This window comes from Dipodomys merriami, unplaced genomic scaffold, assembly GCF_024711535.1.
Source record: "Dipodomys merriami isolate MVZ:Mamm:240054 unplaced genomic scaffold, mDipMer1.0.p SCAF_2, whole genome shotgun sequence".
Taxonomy (NCBI): Eukaryota; Metazoa; Chordata; class Mammalia; order Rodentia; family Heteromyidae; genus Dipodomys; species Dipodomys merriami.
This window is the reverse complement of record NW_027203381.1, coordinates 113017670-113035350: the sequence shown is the minus strand read 5'-3', so window position 1 is coordinate 113035350 and position 17681 is coordinate 113017670. Positions and strand designations below refer to the sequence as shown.

The 17681-nt window shown below is 40.3% G+C and overlaps 1 protein-coding gene across 6 annotated transcripts in view; it reads left to right on the top strand.

Moving 5' to 3' along the window:
• Positions 1-17681, top strand: part of Tiam1 (TIAM Rac1 associated GEF 1) — a 347945-nt gene that overhangs the window by 255744 nt on the left and 74520 nt on the right. For all 6 annotated transcript variants that reach the window (XM_070030552.1, XM_070030549.1, XM_070030551.1 and 3 more), the window contains 4 exons: positions 1079-1264; positions 8182-8328; positions 11210-11284; positions 13978-14148. In XM_070030552.1, the coding sequence (XP_069886653.1) occupies positions 1079-1264; positions 8182-8328; positions 11210-11284; positions 13978-14148 (579 nt within the window). The remainder of the gene's footprint in view (positions 1-1078; positions 1265-8181; positions 8329-11209; positions 11285-13977; positions 14149-17681) is intronic.

The following is a 17681-nucleotide window of genomic DNA, read 5'->3' as shown; positions in this document are numbered from 1 at the left end:
GGAGCTAAAGGAAACAATGTGACACTGAAGGGTAGACAGACACAAATAGAGGAGCTTCCAGCTCTTACCAGTGGTGGGTTTCAGTTGTATGGGACTTGTGTAATTAGAGACTCTGACATTTCATCTTTCCTGTCTAATATTAGATTGACTTGGAGCTAAGGTATGCTGTGGTACTCACCTATACTTCCTTGGTAAATTCAGCATTTTAAATTTAGGAAGGGAAAAGCATGTTTTTTTAAAATATATATAGCTGTCCTTTGCTATGGGAGATTGGTCCCAAGATCTGTCCTGGATACCAAAATCTGCCCTTATATAAAATGGCATAGTGTTTATGTAGAATGTACTTCCAAGATGTGTATACATTAAATCCCCACTGCCTTATTCATGATGCCTCATATAATGTAAATGTTACGTTGTTGATGATTCTGCCATAATCTTTAGGGAATATTGACCAGAGAACATCTGTACACATGTAGTATTTGTGACCAGTGGAGAGTTGAGTCTAAGGTTGCATGGCCTATTTGGTGTAGAGGACTGACTATCCAGAGCTGGTTAAAAGGAAATAGACCAATACTTAGGAGTATATAATGTATTTCATGCTAAAAAAGGTAAGTTCAGTAAAGTAAGCAGAGAGTATTTTGCATTGTATTCAGTTATTTTAAAGTCAATGATAAAGTTAGGTGCCAATGGTTCATGCCTGTAATCCTAACTACTTAGGAAGCTGAGATTTGAGGATCATGGTTCAAAGCCAGCCTAGGCAGGAAAATCTGTGTGAGACTCTTACCTACAATTAACCACCAGAAAACCGGAAGTGGCACTGTGACTCAAAGTAGTACAGTGCTAGACTTGAGCCAAAGAGCTCAGGGTAAGTGCCCAGGCCCTGAGTTTAAGCCCCATGACAAAAAATAAAAATAAAAAAATATGTTCTAAGAAGCCTGAGGTAGCAGTATTTTACCAGTTAGGATTATAATTTGTACCTTTACAGCACAGACCTTTATAAGACTTAACATAAGATAAGGTGAACGTTTGTTTTCCCTTTTTCTCACCTTTGCCTTTCCCGGTATGTTCCCTGCTATAGATCTTTGTTTGGGAGCAGAATCTTGAACAGTTCCAGATGGACCTATTCCGTTTCCGTTGTTATTTAGCCAGTCTCCAAGGTGGGGAGCTGCCAAACCCCAAAAGGCTACTGGCTTTTGCAAGCCGACCAACCAAAGTAGCCATGGGCCGCCTTGGGATCTTCTCTGTGTCATCTTTTCATGCCCTGGTGAGTAGAAGCTAATGGATTTTTGAAAAAAAAAATTCATCTTGATGCTTAATTGCTAACAGGACTTGTTGAGAGTCTGTGAAGTGTTTTTCTGGTTTACTGCTATGTGTGGCTTTCTGAATACCTTTCCTTCCAGTAGATAGAAATTTTCCTTTGAAGCTATTTGAATATTTTCTATTACTTAAGTGTTTCTTGTTGTAGCCTAACCCATTGTGCAAAAATTATGTGAAAGGCACTGTCTTTTTTTTTGGTTTTTTCCTTGTATGATGTTAGGGATAGACTCCACAGCCTTGGGCAATGCTAGGCAAATGTGCCATCACTGAACCTCTCCCTCAGCTTCTGAAAGTTAGTGTCTTACTAGGTGTTTATAACTCTTGTTATCTTTAGGCAGTGCTGGCTTTTGAATCCAAATACATGGTTTTAATTTTGACCTTATAGATATGGTGACTGGAGGGCTTTTTCTCATACACGTAAGTATATAAATATGTTCCTCCTTTCTTTCCTCTCTCCAACCCTTCCCCCCCCCCCCCCCCCATATGTTGAATGTACTTCTCAGGGATCTCCTTTTACTTTAACATTGTTTGATGATTGTAAGTACCTGCTTTTTGTTTTTTTTTTGTTTTTTTTTTATCATTTATTTTTGTGTTCATTTTTTGTTGGTTCTGGGGCTTGAACTCAGGGCCTGGGCTGTGTCCTGTGGAGCTCTTTTGACTCAAGGCTGGCAGTCTACCATTCAAGCCACAGTACCACTTTCTGCATTTTTTCTGGTTCATTGGAGATCAGAATCTCAAAGACTTTCCTACCTGGGCTGGCTTTGAATTCTGGTCAGATTCCAGCCTCCTGAGTAGCTAGTATTATAGACTATCAGCTATAGAGCTATCAGCACCTGGCTGTAGGTAGCTGTTGTATTCGAGGGTGAAGAACTGAACAATGCATGAGGCACAGATGTGTTAGTCAATGAAGGGAATTTCCATCTGACCTCCAGAGCACCAGGTTGTATTTCTTATCTGTAATTTCATGTACTGACTAAACCATAAATACCTTTATGTACCTCTGGTTCCTTTCTGCTGAAAAAAAAATCACTGCGAACAGCTGGTCCAAAGTTGACACCCACTTAAAATGTCCTGCACCTGAGCATGTTCGCTATGGAATTAAATGCGAAGTCGTGGCTTTTAGAAACTGCTTTGGAAGACCTTAGTTAGGTTGTTCTTGTCTTGCCATGTCAGCTGTATCCTTCATTGAATTCAGAGCTGTAATTCAGTCGGAGGCGTTTGTGTTCTTTATAAATAGATTAACATCATCGTTCAGATAATTAGGGGTAGATTTACATTTTTAAAGAAGTCTTAAACCAATGTCAGGAGTTATTAAAACTGGCACCCTGATTTGTTCTGCTGATTGCAGCTGTGCTCTTGGCCTGCCTTGCAATGCCACCTCTCTATGTAGTTTCTGTGTCTAGGTCTGTTTATTTGAGGCCTGGATGGCAAGTTTTGTTGTTGTTTTTGGTCGGTCCTGGGGGCTGAACTCTGGGCCTGGGCGCTGTCCCTCAGCTCTTCAGCTCAAGGCTAGTGCCTTACCACTTGAGCCACAGCACCACTTCCGGCTTTTTTTTCTGCTTATGCAGTACTGAGGGAATCAAACCCAGGGCCTTATGTATACAAGGGAAGCACACTACCACTGAGCCAACTTCTAAGCCCAATGGCAAGTTTTAAACTTAAACAAATCTTTGTTCTGAATTTTTTTACATTTTTTTTTTAAATCTAGCTTTTTGTCTGACTATCCCAATCAAGGGAATTTGTATTCATAAGACAACTCAGAGACCCAGGTACTGGTCACCCATGCCTATAATTCTGGCTCTTCAGGAGGCTGAGATCTGAGGATTGCAGTTCAAAGCCAGCCAGGGCAGAAAAGCCTATGAGACCATATCACCAATTAACCAGCAAAAATCGGGAAGTATGGCTCAAGTGATAGAGCCCAGGTATTGAGGGAAAAAGCCAAGGGAAAGAGAACAAGGCTCTGAGTTGAAGTCCCTGTAAACCACCCCCACCCCCACACACACACTCAGCACACAGCACACAGCGCAATAGAGAGCATATGTGAACTCAGAATATTAGTAAGCACCATCCATAGTAAAGTTCACAAGGCCTGCTTCTTTGATAGGATTTGGAGAAAATAATTTTACCTTTTTCCTAATCTTGTATCCTTTTTTCTTCTCTGCGATAGGCAAATAAGAGCTACTTTAATGTTCATGATTTATCTTCTGACCTTCTTATTTCCTCCATCACAGCATCTGTGATTTGTATATACTTTGCTTTTGGTGGGAGGTGATTAAAATCTGTCCAGCTGAGGATGAGGGTAGGCCTGATAACACAGGGATTTTGCAGAATAATATTTAATTCCTTATGTCCAATTCTCCTTTCCTTTGTTCTTTTTCTTGCTGGCTGCTTTTAGCAATGCAAATCTCAGTGTTCGTGTGTCCCTGCCAACTTATCTTTTTCAAGAGGGGTTTCATTTGAGACAGAACAAGTTGGGCAACTGTATTGGGTATCTGTTCCTATTTTCTGAGTTAGCCCCTGTGGAACACCCTGGGCTGGGAATTTTACAGTATGATTTATTAGATTCGGACTTAATTCTTTTCCTTCTTCCCTTGTCATTTGACCTCAAAGGAACACCCCTCCTCCCCCCGCCACTGGAGTTATTCTTCAATTTAGCCTTTGTTCAGAATTTTTTTCCCTCTTTTCAAGTGGGGGTGGTAGGAGGAGGAGGTGTGAGGGTAACGGGGCCAAAGGAGGGATTTGGGGCACAATGGAAGTCCCATTCACTTGGAGAGCATCAGTAATGTGGGATGATTTGCCATAATTAACTGAAGGGTCCCGGCTGTACTCTTTGAAAAAAGGTTATCATTGTTCTTGTTTGCACAGATGAACTGAATGATAGAGTAATCAGGTGCTGGCCACAATGGGAGCCATTGTGTGGGCAGATCATTGAGAAACCCTTGTGCTCTTGTCCAGCACTTTGCCTGCCAGACTTTTTTTTTCTACACCCCTTTGCTCATTTTGAGTCATTATTGTCCTGGATGGGGGTGGGTACTGGTGCAGTTTACAAGGTCCCAGCAGATGAGAATAGTTGCTATAGAAACCTTCAATACACTGTTTGTTAAACAGCCTAAATCAACTGGTCAGCTGTCAGAGTATTGTTGGGGTAGAGAGAAGGGTTATCTCTTCCATGTTTGATTCCCTGTACTACCAAGTTACTTTTATTTGTTATTACCATGTCATTTGCCTTTTAGTGTTTACTTATTTATTTATTAAACCAACAAAACATCTATCAGGCACTGAATTTTTTTTTTCTCCCTGATTCTGCGGTTTGAACTCTGGGCCTGTGCCCTGTCCCTGAGCTTCTTTAGCTCAAGGCTAGCTCTCTACCACTGCGCCGCAGTGCCACTTGCAGTTTTTTGTGAGTAGTTTATTGGAGAGAGAAGAGTCTCATGGATTTTCTTGTGCAGGCTAGCTCCGAAACTTGATCCTCAGATTTCAGCCTCCGGAGTAGCTAGGATTACTGGTGTGAGACACTGGTGCTGAGCACTGAACTCTTCTTGATGAGGGTTATAATAGAGAACAACATAGATCCTGTCCTGCTCATGTGGGAAAGATGGAAAAACTAATAAGCAATGAAGTCAGCTCAGTAAGGGCAGGTAGCGGTGTGTGCTATGGAGCAGTGTTACATGTATTTACTTATATACAGTCAGCCCCAGGATCTGAAGAGCCTTGATTCGAAGGGGTCCCTTGAATACCTACATCTGAGGATGATATAAGGTAGTATTTGATGGAATATTTACAGATGAACTGTGCATATCTCCCCATATGCTTTAAAACCTTAGACTACTTCTAACACCTTGTATAGAATAAGCAGATATTATATAGCATTGCTTGGGGAAAAATACCTGTACATGTTCAGTACAGATAGGACTTATTTTTGTGTGTATGAGTGTGTATATGTGAGTACTGGGGCTTGAACTCAAGGTTTCACATTATCCTTCAGCTTTTTTTGCTTAAGGCTGTGGCTCTACCCCTTGAGCCACACTTCCAGCCTTTTGCTGGTTAACTAGAGAGAATTTTGGATTTGTTGGGCTGAACTGGCTTTGAATCATGATCCTCAGATCTCAGTCTCCTAAGTAGTTAGGATTATAGGCCGGAGCCACCAGCATAGCCAGGTAAAAAGTCTTTTTCTGGATATTTCAGTTTATAATTAGTTATAGAAGGTTGACTTACATGGCTACCTGTATGTTTATGTGTAAGAATCTCATTGTAACCTGAGTTACTTATTTGTAAACTCACATATAAACATGAGAGTGTACAGGCATTTCTTTCTCTGGCATTTTCCATTTTAGCAATGTTTACAATAAATAGTCACGTGAACATATGTGTTGTCACTATGTTCTAATTTAATCCATTTACAACCATTGTTTACCTTTCACTTAGAAAGTGCTGTAAATAGACAACAGAAAACTTGGGAATATTTTTGGGTTACCTTTAGTTTTGTGATTTGGTTTTTCCTTTTCCCAAACACTTCAAGAATAATTGTAAATTAAGATCTTTCTCATAAAAAAAAAAAAAACTCCCACAGTTATCTTGGCTGTCACTTTTTTTTCTTTTTAGTGCCCTAGACTGAGTTTGTTATTTGTTAAATGAGGGAAAAATGCAAGATCTCTCAGCTCCCTCATCTTCCTATTTTCATCTGGGACCAAAACCCTTCTCCCTAAGACCCTGGCAGGGAAGTTGTTTTGATTGCTTTCCGTGGGGGTCCTTGCCTGGGCCAGTTGACTCCTGGAGCTTTCTCAGTGTTTATCCTATCAATATTGCAGACCAAGGGAGGCTGCCATGTAGCTAATGTGCCCTGCCAAGGTGGCCCCTTTTGTTACCTAATACTGTCTCACCCTTAGGCTGCTGCCAGTTGGCATCTGGGATATTGGGAGTTGCCCGTGTGGGAATCTATGACAAGTAGATTCCAAGACATTCTCCTCCAGCAACCTAGAGCAAGGAGGGGAGTTTCATTTCAAGTCAGACTTGCTAGTCCTCCTGCCACTCCCTTCTTTGAGAGGGAGCTTGTGGGTGGCCCACAGATGCCTCCTGGCAGAGGTTTCCCCCAGTTCCTGGGACTTTGCTTATAACCTGAAGGTTCTGTCTGAGATACCACTTGAGAATGATCACAGTTACAGCTTTGGATTTGGGATGGTCTCTCCTGAATGTGCTTCTGGACCTTTATAAATATCTCAACAGAATTTAGCTTAAAAAAAATCCATGTTTTAGCTGTGATAGTTCATGCCTGTAATCCTAGCTGCTCAGGAGATGGAGATCTGAGGATCATAGTTTGAAGCCACCTTAAGTAGGAAAGTCTATGAGACTCTTATCTCCAATTAACCAGCAAAAAGCCTGACATGGAGCTATGGCTCCAGTGGTAGAGTGCTAGCCTTGAACAAAAAAAGCCCACAAATAAACAAAACAAAATGAAATACATTCATAGACACATACATGCATACATGCATACGTACATATATACATGTTTTAAGACAAGCACTTGTGGCTCACATTTATAATTCTAGCTACCCAGAACTCTGAGTTCTGAGGATCCCAGTTCCAAGCCAGCCCATGGAGGAAAGTGTGTAAGTCTTTTATCTCCATTTAACCAGCAAAAAGGCAGAAGCAGAAGTATAGCTCAAGTGGTAGAGCATCAGCTTTGAATGAAAAATATCCACGCAAAAGTGCAAGGCCCTGAGATCAAACCGCAGTATTGGCACACATGTGCACTTACACACACACACACACACACACACACACACACACACACACACACACAGAGTCTCTAAGTTTTATTATCTATTTACCTAAATAATAGATTATGTGAGTTATGATAAAGTCTTCACCCTTTGCAGGGATATAGGGCTCTCTTGTTCTGCTGACCTTGGAAAGACTTTTGCCTGACACCCACCCGAGTCTATCCTGGTGACTAGGAATGTGGAATGCGAAGGATAATAGAGAACCTGTCCTCTGGAGGATAGTGTTTAGCCACCACAAGTAGTGTTTCTACTTACGTCCTATTAATCAGAGTCTAGTCACAAGCCCAACCCCACTACAAGAAAAACAAGTCAAGTTTGACTGCCCAGCTCTGTGCTCAGCTATATTTGGGGCTTTCTGACTGAGGGAGAGGAGACAGTAGGTTCTCAGGGGAGGGGGGACAAATTACTTGCCTAATTAGGAAAATAATTTTCCATATTCTAAAAGGTTGAAGAGATTCTGATGGAATTGATAAGGGAGATTGGGGTTTAATAAGGAATTGCAGTAGTCCAAATACACCATTTTCTCACTGTTTTTTTGCTGCCCTTCAGCCTGTTTTTCATGAAAATGCAGACATGAAAGTGGAAGTGTGGCTTAAGTGGTAGAGCACCAGCTGTGAGCAGAAAAATCAAAGCCAGAGAGTGAGCCCTGAGTGCCAGCCCCAGTACAAAACAACAACAACAACAAAGAAAAAGAAAAAAGGAGACATATTGTGTAGCATTTAGAGAGAATCTCAAGAAAGCGGGGCTCACAGATCTTGACACTGTAGTTCAATCTTATATAACTGCAAGGCCAGCTAATTCCTGCAAGAATGAAGAACATATGTATTTTATCACTATTTTATTATGTGTGCTATGGATTTCTTATAGTTAGGGAATCTGTCAACCTTTCATTATCATTTTGAATCTACAAAGAAGCCAAAAGGCCCAAGTATGTGTGAGTCACAGGTCCAGTGCTTTGGACATTGGGATCAGTGGCTGGTAGGACAGGATGGTTTGAGGAAGAATGTGAGGGAGTGGGGGTCTCAGGGCTCACTTGGCTGTTCTAACAGATTCCTGCCATGGCTGCTTGTCTTGTTATTATCAGGTGGCTGCACGCACAGGTGAAACTGGAGTGAGGAGACGTACTCAGGCCATGTCTAGATCCGCAAGCAAGCGAAGGAGCAGGTTTTCTTCTCTTTGGGGTCTGGACACCACTTCCAAAAAGAAACAGGGACGCCCAAGCATCAATCAGGTAGGCTGTGAAGTGGGAAAGGAAACCTGAAGATTGTTTTGTGATTGGCCCATGGTTGATCTGTGACTGGTCTGTCTCCATTGGGCATGTATTTGTGTTGTTTTATTGACAGAGTGATATTTAAAATCAACTAGTTGATTCAGAAGAAATTACTTGTGCGAGACACTTCTAATAAAACCTAGATTCCCATAGCATAGAGCTCTGCAATTAGTCTTATTGCCCAGCTCATCTCTACTCGCATCCTTTCAAGCCCTGGTTAATTATAGACCCATAGAACATGCACAGTTCATCCTACATCCTCAGAAAGAAGAGGGCTGGATGGCAAAAAGAAGAGGACATTAGAGTCTCCTTCAGCTGCCTCTGGGGTTAGATCCAAGGCAGGCTCCCAGGAAATCTGGATAGTTTCTTTGCCCTTGACTTTCTCAGATTGACATTCAATAGGTAGCTCCTCTGCCTGTGGGAATGCAGAACCAGGGACCTGAAAGTGCGCACTCAGTGCCACGCCCCTGCCTGCTCAGAGACAGCACTGGCAGGGGTCTTGGTACTCATGAACAGCACAACCTGTACCCGTGCATCATGGGCCACTGGTGCCCTGCTGATTTCACCTTCCCTGTTGCTTTTGCTTCCTTACTAAGGCCACTGTCCTGTTGGAATTGCTTCACGTTTCATCATTGCTGTCTATCTTTGTCCTCAGACTCCGACCTACAGGGACTAAAGGATAGATTTGTTCTCTTTTTGCAAAGAGAATGTCCAGTTCATGGGCTGCAGTGGCTGGACAGCCAGACACTGAGTATTTTGGAGGTCTTGACTAGGATGGCCCGTGTGAGTGTCCCTGTGTCCCTGTGCGATGTGACATCCACATTCACTGGCTTGCTGCCTCAAAGACTCCTCCCTGCTTGCTCAGCAAATCCCAGCTATTGGTGTCCTAAAATGAAGTTCACGCATTTTATTTTGTTCTCTTGTGTTCTGTTTTATTTTTGTGTGTGCCTGAACTCAAGGTCTGGGGTGCTGTCCCTGAGCTTTTTGGCTCATGGCTACTGGAACTCTATCGCTTGAACCACAGCTCCACTTCTGGCATTTTGGTGATTAATTGGAGATGAGTGTCTCACAGACTTTTCTGCCTGATCTGGCTTCAAACTGCAATCCTCCGATATCAACCTCCTGAGTAGCTAGGGCTATAGGCATGAGTCACTAGTTCGTGTGTGTGTGTGTGTATTTTGTACTGAGGATCGTGTGTGTGTATGTGTGTGTGTATTTTGTACTGAGGATTGAATTCTGGACCTGCCAGACAAATGCTGTTACTTATTCTATCCATAAGAAATAAACCTTTGAAGAGATTCATTCTGGACATCAGTATCCTAAAGTTTCTTAGCTGACTCACATTCTCCATTTTTCCATCTTGATGGAGTCTGCAGGAGAACAAATGGGCAAATGATAAGAGCGCGTGAGACTGAACAGTTCTACTGTTCTGTGGTCTTTGAGGACAGAACACAGAGGGTTTTTTGGTTGTTGTGGTTGTTATTTTTTGTTTTTGGCTGTCTTGCTCTTATGTAAATCTGAAGAAGCAGCTGTTTGGAGAAAGGCCCTCACATAACAGACTCAATATTTTATTAAATTTCTGGAGGCCATTAACACTCGGCATGTCACCCTGCTTTGGGGACGTGGTGGTGTCATTTTCTATGCATCTCTCACAACAGATGCCTCAAAGCACCACTATAAGTCTAAGTAAAGACCTTGAAGATTTGGACTATCAAAACACTTATTTCATATGGTACCAGGTTCTGTTTTAGCCTTTTGCTTCTGAAATTTATGACTGAATTTAAGAGAATTTTTCATAAATCAAAGGACAATGTAGTTTTTAATACATCATTTAATTTTTTTCTTAAAGTAGGAATTTTCAAAATCTTCTTGCTTAGCAGCCAATATTCCAATAGAAATTTGCTCATTAATTCAGTCTTCACTAACTCACTAATTAATTCAGGACAATGTATGCCACTTGTTTTCTTGTACTTGATTTGTACTCAATGCAAAGCTTTTTCTTAACCATGCATATTATCCTAATAGTGTATGATTATTTTATAACCAGCACAAAAAATTCCCCATGCCCATGTGTTTGGGTATTGGCTGCCTAGTGTTATGATTTTCATGTGATCATTAAGTTAGTCAGATTCACTAGATTTCAAAAAATAAGTATTTTTCTCATTTATAATTCGAAGAAGCTTCTTTGGCATGGTATGTTTTTTTTTTTAAAAAAATCATCTAATACTTACATTTTAAAAAAAAGTGAGGGGCTGGGAAGGTGGCTTAGTGGTAGAGTGCTTGCCTTGCATGCTCGAGGCCCTGGGTTTGATTCCTCAGCACCACATAAGCAAAAAGAAAAAGGCCGGAAGTGGCGCTGTGGCTCAAGTGGTAGAGTGCTAGCCTTGAGCTGAAGAGCTGAGGGACAGCGCCCAGGCCCAGAGTTCAGGCCCCATGACCGGACTCCCCCCCAAAAAAATAAAAATAAAAAATAAAAAAGTGATAAAAAATAAAGTGAATATTATCTCTAAATACCTGATGAGATATGTAAGGCATAAATTCTCATCTAAGTGAATCTAGTTAGTGCTTTTGCAAGTTTTTTTTCCTTGAATTAATATAGAAACTATCCAGATCAAAAAATAATCTTAAAAAATTAAAGGCATGAGAAGTTAATCTGCATACAAGATGTGATTTTCACAGTATGCTACCATAAATTCTACACCCCACGTTGGAATTTGATGTAGGAGTATCTGAAAACGATTATAATGTATTCTAATAGTCTTGTCCATTTCTATCCCTCCCATGGTTAATTTGCCTCATTGCTCAAATTTCTTTTTTTAAGACGCTACTTTTGTATATGCAGGTGTTTGGAGAGGGAACTGATGCTGTAAAGAAATCTTTGGAGGGAATATTTGATGACATTGTTCCAGATGGCAAGGTAAAAATAAACACGTGTTCCTTTTCTAGAAGTGCCACAAATGCATCAGCACATGCACAATGCTATGGTTTCTTGGAATACTAAAATTAAGCCAACTTAATATGAAAAACTGAAATTATTAGCTTTTTAAAAAAAAGTTGTATAACAGGTCAGTGTGAGCTGAAGAAATAATTTTATGTTTAAAACCTGATGATAAGAACATTCTCCTGCTGACATAACATTTTTCATGCGTATCATTTGATGTGTTAAATTTCCTATGAGAATATAAGACAATTTGAGTGGTGAGTTAGCGGTTTTATGTCACTGCTAATTCCTTTTTATGTACAACTTCTGCTCCCAAGAGGTGAGTTTTGACTGCCCTCGTTCCCTGCCCACACATGCCATTTTGCTCCTACTAAATTCCCAAGAAATGTTCTGATACTGTGTTCTTTAAAAAAAAATGCATTTGCTTCCCATGTCAAGTATTCAATTAACGATTCACAGACTTAGTTCAATCTTACACTTGAATTGAATAGAGGCTTTCAAACTGCTTTGATTGAAAGCCCAGAAAGATAATGTGATATTTTTCTCTCCCTTCCCTCTATTGACAATTTTTTCACCCTCTAAATCAATGGACATCCCTAGTTTCCAAGTCCAAAGTGCCTTTTTGTTTGGAGGTTCTGATGTTGATAACATCTCCTTGGTAAGATTCTCTGGCTCTCCAGACTCAGGATCAATATGACAGAATTTAGCTCTTGGTTGCCATGCAACCAAACAGTGTCAACGAGCAGTGACTGAGCTCCATGTTCTAGAAAGATCTGAGTCTCAAACCACAGTACATGAGGATCTGGTTCTAGGAGGGAAAGGGGAAAAAGTGCCCATCAGAAGGCCATGCGCAGACAATGCCTGATGATGTCATCCTGGCTACAAAGACAGTTGTCCTTGGAACTACCCCACCATTATTTCTTTCTATCTGTGACAAGATTTGATGAAATTATATTGCTATCAGAGACAGTTTGGGGTATTTATTTAGTCAGTTCTAAAGGAGGCCAGTTCATCTTCCACACTATTTGAATGATGGACTAGCCTCTCCCACACACAGAAGGTGACAATTTAGTTTTTTGCCATTGGATTTATGTATAAGTTTTATTAGTTTTTTTTTCTTTTTTTCCCAGACATTTTATCTGTCTGTCTGTCTAACTATCTATCTAAATCTCACTTCCTAGCTAGAAAGCCTTGTTCTCAAAGAGCAGTTTCCATGTCAAACTCAAGTGCTGTTGGGCTCTTCATTTACACAGCATGTAAGAACATTTGGAAGATTCCATTCACAGTTAATGGCATGTGGGCAAGTTGATTGCTGTTTGGCAGTTCTTTCCCTGGAGTCCTACTTACCTGTGAAAGCCATAGCATTCAAAGGCATGGTTGACATGATGATCTGCAGTTGGGTTTAGCTTAGTGGTCTTTTGTTGTTGTTGGTGGTGGTCGTGGGGCTTGAACTCTAGGCTTGGGCACTGTCCCTGCACTGTTCAGCTCAAGGCGAGCGTTCTACTGCTTGAGCCACAGCTCCACTTCCGGTTTTCTAGTAGTTTCTTGGAGATAAGAGTCTCACAGACTTTCCTGCCCAGGCTGGCTTTGAACCGTGATCCTCAGATCTCAGCCTTCTGAGTATCTAGAATTACAGGTGTGAGCTACCCGCGCCTGGCTATCTTAGTGGTCTTTACTGGAACATTTCCCCATTCTTGGATCCTACCCTTCTTTCATATGGAAGTTGTTGTGTTACTTCTGAACCTTTGTTTAGAAACTTTTTTCTTCTTGTAATGTGCTTCTTGTAATTAGCTTTGTCCTTTGTAATCTATAATTATATAATTTCCAATCCATGGTTTGTTTATACGCCAACAGTGCAGTCATATTAGTTGGAACATAGTGAACATCAATAATCAATACAGTGTTTACATTGCCAATATCTAAGAGAATTACTTTCTGGTTTATATGACTGGGCTCCTCATTTTTCCTCTATTTGTGGAGCATTTTCTTCAGCTGCTCAGCTTGCTTCTACATTTGCAAGCTTTCTATTATCCCTCATTTTTGGATGGAGTAATTTCAATGACCTCAGGAGGCTGATCAGGAGGCTCATCCTCAATTCCTGTGAACTTTATCTGGGAAATGGAGCTTTCCCTCTCCCAGAGGTATGCTTAGAGGCCCAAGGAGAGCCCCAAAATGATGATGCTGTCTGTCAATAGGTCGTGTTAGAACAGTATCTTTGTGAGCAATATTTCCGTGGGATCTCATTGTTGCTTTGAAGTATAGATGTCATACAGGAGATATTTGCTGATGGAATTCTCTGCTCAAAACTTAAAATGGGTTTGTAGATGAAATAATAGCAATAACACTGAGCCAAATGGTCATCTGGGTTTTTTTTTTTGTCCTCTTCCATGTTTTGGTACTACTCATTCATGCCTTTCCTACCAATGGATTCTGTGGGCTACATGGGAAGCCTACCCATAGCTGAAGTCAGAAATCTGTCCCCCCCCCCCCTGCACTGTGACCATCCTCCTCCTTTCTCAATAACTTTTCTTTGTCTCCAAGGGTTTCCTAACCCCCATCGCTGCCCCTGCTTCTGCCCTGGCCATTTTCCTAGGAATAGATAATACCTGTGTGCAGAGATTATGACAGACGGACTGTTTCTGCTTGGCTAACTTTACTTCTTATTCCAGAGGGAGAAAGAAGTGGTCTTACCTAGCGTCCACCAGCACAATCCTGACTGCGACATTTGGGTCCATGAGTATTTCACTCCATCTTGGTTCTGTCTGCCCAATAATCAGCCAGCCCTGACTGTTGTCCGGCCAGGAGATACTGCACGGGACACCCTGGAGCTTATTTGCAAGGTACCAAGCTACTTTAGATGGTTTCCTTGAGAAACAGCAATATGAGATAAAGAAGTCATGGAAGTGCACAAGAAAACGCAGTTGTAAGGGGAAAAAAAGTGTTTAAAACGTCTCCATTTCAGGGCAGTGTTGTATTCCTTTGTGACAATGTACATAATAATATAAGTAGTACTTTTGGGGGAAGGGAGAAACTCTTCTACATAGCTAATTGGTGTTTATACTTATGGTAGGTTGAGATAGATTTGTAGCTAGCGTATTACATTCACACAGCTTAGCAAATCTACAGGCAAAAATACCATATTACTGTGCTGAGGACTTTAATACAATCTAAACATAACCACAACAAACCTTTTAACATTATCCTTCCATTTCTTTCTATACATATATTTCTATATATATTTAATGTCATCATAGTATGAGTAGTGTTTTTCACCTTGTTCTTTAGTTAGTAACTGATATATAACTGCCATCTTTAAAGTAGGGGAAAACTGAGATGAGTGTAAGGTTGATTTCCATGATGGGAGAATTCTCTTTGAGAACACAGAATTAGTCAGTGTTTTAAATTGAAAAATAATGAAATTCATTTTCTCTAGTAGAGCTTTTACCTTAAACTACAGAAATGTTAAAGTGAACCTAGTTCTGTTCCCTCCCCTCCATCCCATTGTTGTCATATCAATGTCCTGGCATGAGAGCAGGAAAAGAGGAAAGAAAGGAGCTTTTTCTTGCATGCTTTTGCATATATAGTGGGATTAATGGTCTGAGACTGAGCTGTTAACTTTTCCATTTTACAGATGGAGCAAGTGAGTCTTCAAGAAGAGCCTTAGTTCTTTATCTAGGCTCACGTAATAGTCATTGCAAAGGGGAGACTGAGCCCAAACCTGGGTGTATCCCAGTGTGATAGATAGACTGTCACAAGAACTATCAGCTCCACTTCTCGATTGCTTTTAAAAAAATATTTTGTAGCTAATTGGTGCATTTCTGCCCAGGCTGACTTTGAACCATGATCCTCAGATTTCAGCCTCTTGAGTAGTTAAATTTGCAGGTGTGAGGCACCAGTGTCTGGCCATAAATGGATATTTATAGTTCTACAATCAATAATAATTCCTATGACTTTGAAGAAAACAAATCAATAGATCCTTTTTAAGGGAAAGAGTAGAGTACAACTGAGGAATAGAAGAGTCCAGATCAAACATGACTCCCAAATAATCATATAGAACTGCCACTTGTTTTAAGGCAAAATCTAAAGTCAGCCCCCACAGAGATGTTAAAAATAAAAGGTATCACCTTACATACTTGGATTCCTTTATGTGTGTGAGTTCTTGCTTTGGAAGATAATGACATCTCTGTTCATAATTTTTCATTTTAATTACTTTACAAAATAGGCCTGGTTAGGATTTCTGCGTTCTTTTATTTATAGATGAGCATAGTTCTTTTAGAGAACCATTAATGTTCTCTCGAGCTGTGGGAGTTTACTCTCCGAGCAGCAGCTGAAGGTACTAGAAGTAGGACTCTGGTCTTTTTTCTTTTTCTTTCTTTTTAAATGTTGCCTAGGATCAAATCTGGAAGTTGTTTCTTAGGAACTCTGGGGCTTAATAGTGTCCTATGCCCATTGGCTTAGGACTCAACAGATGAAGCTACAGTTTTCTGGTGGAAAGTGATCAGTGGGTGGAGCCATAAATCGTCGACCCAGTTTTTAAGTACTTTTTCAACTTTTAGCTTTATTGAGATAAACTGAATGAAGGACAGTTATTGTCATGGCCATTTTGTGATCATCTTTAAATAATGCCTAAGGCCTCTTCCTTGGGAATTTTTTTTTTTTTGTCTCTGAAAGAGACCATCTTGATGAATATTCCCTGGGTCCTCATTTCTTTTTTTGCCAAAGCCTAGAAATAAAATAACAAAGACAGCACAGTGTGGAATGAGCATACATCTCAGGAGTTTAAAAACAGAAACCTTCGACGATACACTTTAAGAAATTGATGGTCTCGGAAGAGCATTATGTAGGATAAATTATATAGTGTGCTCAGAGCCAGGTGCTTCTTCTTTGGAAAACACTTTGTTGTAATTAGTGGAGCCAATTTTATTCTTTAGAGCAAAAGAGATAATGGAGGAGATAGTGCTACATGTTATTAATGACCTAAGAGAATGGTGAGTGGGGTTTTTGTTTTTCAGTTTAATTTTGTGTTGTGGTTGGAGGAGGGATTGAAAATAAAGATGTAAGAATGCATGCCATCGATGTCATTGTTGCTGTCTTCAGCGTTGGTGGCAGATGCTTCTCATATTTAATAATCAATCTCTTTCTCCTGTCTCTTGCATTCAGCTCATTCTCTTTCCTTTTCTCTCTGATCCTCATCATTTCACATCCGTTTACCATCTGCCATCTGATCACCAGTCAAGTTCTGGTATAGTACCTGTTTCAACATCTGTGTTTCATGTTATAGCTGATACTACAATGATTGTTGGTAGGGACAGCAATTAAGCACGTTGGCCTATAGGTTTTGGATATATTCATGTTGTTGCAGTTCTAAAATATTGCAAAAGTAATGCATGTGTATTCAGAATGTGCACATGTGGTCTTGGTGTTTCAGGTTTATTTCATGCTTTTGTTAAAGTTAATGTAAGGCCTTTAGTAGCCAAATAACTGGCATTTAAAAAACGAAAGGTCACTTGGGAAGCCAGAGGCAATATCTTTGGAAATTCTGCATAGCACCTCATGTATTTGTGTGTGTATACATGTGTGTGTGTGTGTGTGTGTGTGTGTGTGTGTGTTTGTTTGTGTGCAGGAGTGTGTGTGTGCATGCATTTCTCTACTCAGCAATTATGTGTTTGGATGATTCCCAGAGAGGCTTCATCAAAATTAAGAGAAATAGAAGAACACAACATAGATTAGAAGATCTAGGACAATACACTTTTATCTATTGTATTTTCATCTATGACTTAAACTATGCTTGTGAAAGATTTACATTGGTATTTTGCTACTTTCCTCTTTGAAACAATTGTAAGATACTGATTTTTAAAAAAGAAGGCCAAAGAAACTACACAGTGCTCTAGGATAATATTTTATGGTATCCTTTGCAGCTGTCATGTTTCACAGTGAGTCTGATGCTCTCTGAGTTGCTTGAATAAATGTACATTGGGAAACAAATCATACAATTCGGATATTTTCGTGACTGAATTCTTCTTCTGAAGGAAAATTTCTCTTGAACATTTTCCAAGTCTAAAGGAGGTCACATATTTATTACAATCACTATCCTAAAGTACTCCTTAGCATTTGGAATTCCTTTTGTTCAAAGATGTACACACACACACACACACACACACACACACACACACACACACACACACACACACACACACACACACACACACACACACACACACACACACACACACACACACACACACACACACACACACACACATTTTTTTTACTCTGTAGCCCAGAATGGCCTTACAACATAGTTCTGCCTTAGCCTTCTGTGTACTGAGATAATGTGTGAACTACCACCTTCGGCCTCATTATAATTTTATGT